The 3,398-nt window shown below is 32.0% G+C and overlaps 1 protein-coding gene across 1 annotated transcript; it reads right to left on the bottom strand.

Annotated features, from left to right (window-relative positions):
• Positions 1–309: 309 nt before the first annotated feature.
• Positions 310–2,504, bottom strand: LOC112514453 (two-component response regulator ARR5). The gene is made up of 5 exons (XM_025120934.1): positions 2,296–2,504; positions 2,139–2,215; positions 1,753–1,830; positions 1,591–1,661; positions 310–843 (listed from the first exon to the last, which is right to left on the bottom strand). Exons 1-5 carry the CDS (start codon positions 2,393–2,395, stop codon positions 615–617), a joined length of 555 nt encoding a protein of 184 aa, XP_024976702.1. The 5' UTR covers positions 2,396–2,504; the 3' UTR covers positions 310–614.
• Positions 2,505–3,398: the final 894 nt, after the last annotated feature.

The raw sequence follows: 3,398 nt of genomic DNA, 5'->3' as shown, positions 1-3,398 counted from the left end.
CGATAAAAAAAAAATACAATAATTTGAACTATCACATCAATGTTATTGTCGACTCTTGTTTAACTTAATATGTTCTTACGATATAATATAAAATAAAACATAATTATTTACAATGAAATTAAAACGTTCAAATGATTAGATATAAAATCATTTAAAGGGTTTTACTCAATTAGAATAAGGTTAATATTTTAAAAGCGTTTTTAAAATATTAAATGAATCTGCCTCTATTCAAAATCATTATTCAACTCATAAATAATCTTAAATAAAAAAGTAGGTTATATAGAAAATATAAACTGATTATTATAACTTCAATTAGCAATAACTAAAATAACTACTTTTTACGTCGCACATTCAAATGCCCTCTTAAAATCGCTCATAAATAACACTATGATTCTTGAAAAGTATTACACCTACATTGTAATGATGGAAGAACAACGCTTACAACGAGAACATATGTCATTTGACCTAAATCGATCCTGCCATGGGATGTTAAGGTAACGTATACATTGTTTGTAGCGTATTCAAAACAAATTGAACTAGGTTCGTCAAAAAGGGGGCATCGGTTAGATCCAGATATTAACAAAAAAGAATTTGTACAACGGAGGGTTGTACCACTACAATCTAGCTCGCTTCTCTAACGAGTGTTGAGGTGAAGCTGGTGGAGGTGTGTGGCAATCGATGGATGTTGGTAACGGTGATTGATCACGTTTATGTTTTCTCTTATTGGTTTGTATGCCCGTAATCTCACCAGATCCGGATTTTAAGATGGAGTTCTTCAAGCGTGTAACATCCGAGAGCTTCACCGGTTTCAGTAGATAGTCCTCAGCCCCTTCTTCCAAACATCTGTTTTAATCACAAGGGAAAGTTTAGGTCTGAAGGAAGGACATACAGATTTGCTACCTTATTCATCTGACATGCCCATGGGTCCTATTTAAAAAAGTCTGTTCTCCTAAAAACTTAAAAAGGGTTATTTTGTAAAACCAAGTTCCCAAAAATATCACTAGGCTTTAAATAAATAGCCATAAAACAAATCAAGAATCAACAAAAACGAGATGGGGTTTTTAATATATTTTTGTGTTGAATATTTTAAGTATTCATCTATCTTTGATTTATGGATAGTTTATTAGATCATTGGATTTTGATGTGTTGATTTCTATAAATGAATCGAATCCGAATCGAATCAAATCAAATCTACTATTTCACCCAACCCAATAACAATACTAATCCAAACCATTGAACGATAAAATATATCTGGTCCTGGTTCAAAAAAGTTGCCAATTGAACTCATATAAAAGTTATTGGAACTTGATTGGTCTTGTATTACTATATAATTTATTGACAAAATAATTGAATTTTATTATACTGAAAGTAACAATCCAATCTCTTTATAAATAAAGATAAATAAACCATATATTAAGTCTACAGTGTTAAATTCATATGCATGGTATTAAACAAATCTATTAGTTTACTTTCAGTTTCAATTATTTATGGTAAAAGTTTGAAACCGAATATGAATTGATTGATAGAAGTACGAGAAATGAATAAGGACGTTGATGAACAAATCAGTTGATAGATGGACTGAAATCATACCGGTCGATGCGTGTAAGACTATTCTCAGATGACATGATAACAACTGGTATCTCTCTCAGTGTTGAAGAATTCTGTTGAATGATGAACATGAAAACTTAATTAATATTCCATTCAATTGATGCAGATACAAGAATCAAATGAAAGCAAAAAACAACCACAAACCTTGATTTTCTTGAGCAGTTCAAATCCTGTCATTCCAGGCATGGAATAATCTGTCATTATCAGATTCACCTTCAAATCCTGGAGTTCGAAGCGAATCAGATTCGTTTCAATATGAATATATTGCGGTTTAATTATAAAGAAATTATTCACTAAATCAATGGAGAACTTGAAACTCGAAACGATTGAATTTCTTAAAGAACTTCATAACCGAAAACACGAATATAAATATGTTTCGCTTTAATTAGAAAGAAATTATCAACCAAATCAATGAAGAACTCAAAACGTTTGAATTGCTTAAAACATTCCAGAACCGAAAACACGAATCGAATTAAATTCAATGGAACTTAAGCCTAGATCAATTTCGATTTGAAATTAGCACCGCTTACATCGAATCGATCGGAGTTCTTGTCTTCATCCAAACCGAGATACTGTAAAGCTCGGCTTCCACTTTCAACAACCGTAACTGAAAAACCTCCAGAAATTTCAAAACGAAATTCAACCTATAATATAATACCATATCAAAGAATTCCTAATCAAACGTACCTTTGAAAGAAGAGATCTGGAGAAGCCTCTGGATAACCTTCCGGTCGATATTGCTATCGTCAACGGCGAGAACATGCAAGTCTTTACAATCGTTGATCATGTCGAATTGAAGGAGAAAGATCTGTAGAATCTAGAGACAAGAGACAGCACAGAAATGGAAAATGGAGGTTTTGATGAGAGTAGTTGAGAGAATTGCCATTTATAGGGTGGGTGGGGGCAAAATCTACTTTAAAGAAGCAAAAAGACTAAAAGCAGAGATCTTGAGATCTTTGGCAAATCTGAAATCATGATCCCACTTGTCTCATTTGTCACCTATTTCCTCTTTTTCATTATTTTTACACATTAAATGTATTCACCCCTCAAATATCAGTATTTATCAAATACTTAGCTCGTAAATGCTTACCGGTAAAATTTAACTCTATTATTTACTTATCGGGTAAAATTTTAGTCCAGCAAAACGACATCGTATGCAACAATTTACCCGGTACACACTTACCGTTGTAAGAGGAGTCGTCCTCACTTACCGGGTAAGATTCATTGTTCTTGCCTTGCTTTTACCGTGTAAGATTATTGGTCCTTACCAAATGGCATTTGGCCTAGCGGTATATAAATCATTGGCCTTCTAGGAGGTCAAGAGTTCAAAGCTCACCAAAGATGAGGAGGGTGTGTGAGTTTATTTGTTCTATTTACCGTATATAAATATTATATACTTCAAAAAAGAAAGATTATTGGTCCTTACATATTCATCTCGGTGAGTTAACGTAACTTAGTAAACGCTTACTCGGCCCTCAGATATAAAAAATATTGTTTATTTTAAAAAATAAAATAAAAAATGAGTTAAATAGAAACAAAAATGATGGTTGATGCATGCACATCATCATATTTGTTTGAATGGAGACAATGCATCTTTTAGTGGTCCATAACGTTGACAAGTCAACAAAAGATATCAAAAATTCCTATTTAGACACAATCAATTATTCTTACACTATTCAAGATTTCTTGTTTCAATATTTTTTTATTTTTAAAAATAAATACCATCTTTAACTAATTCACCAAAAGATACCTTTGAAATCTTTTTTTTTGAAAGGCAAAAAGGAAGGACA

The sequence above is a fragment of the Cynara cardunculus genome (genome assembly GCF_001531365.2).
Source record: "Cynara cardunculus var. scolymus isolate 2C chromosome LG 6, CcrdV1, whole genome shotgun sequence".
Classification (NCBI taxonomy): Eukaryota; Viridiplantae; Streptophyta; class Magnoliopsida; order Asterales; family Asteraceae; genus Cynara; species Cynara cardunculus.
This window is presented reverse-complemented; position numbering and strand designations above follow the sequence as displayed.

Bases quoted from the DNA above. Each gene is read 5' to 3' on its own strand.
- LOC112514453 (XM_025120934.1), bottom strand. From the start codon at position 2,395: ATGATCAACGATTGTAAAGACTTGCATGTTCTCGCCGTTGACGATAGC. The intron at 2,216-2,295 runs GTACGTTTGATT...GAGGTTTTTCAG, and splicing joins CCAGATCTCTTCTTTCAAAG to TTACGGTTGTTGAAAGTGGA. The intron at 844-1,590 runs GTATGATTTCAG...TGATTAAAACAG, and splicing joins AGTCTTACACGCATCGACCG to ATGTTTGGAAGAAGGGGCTG.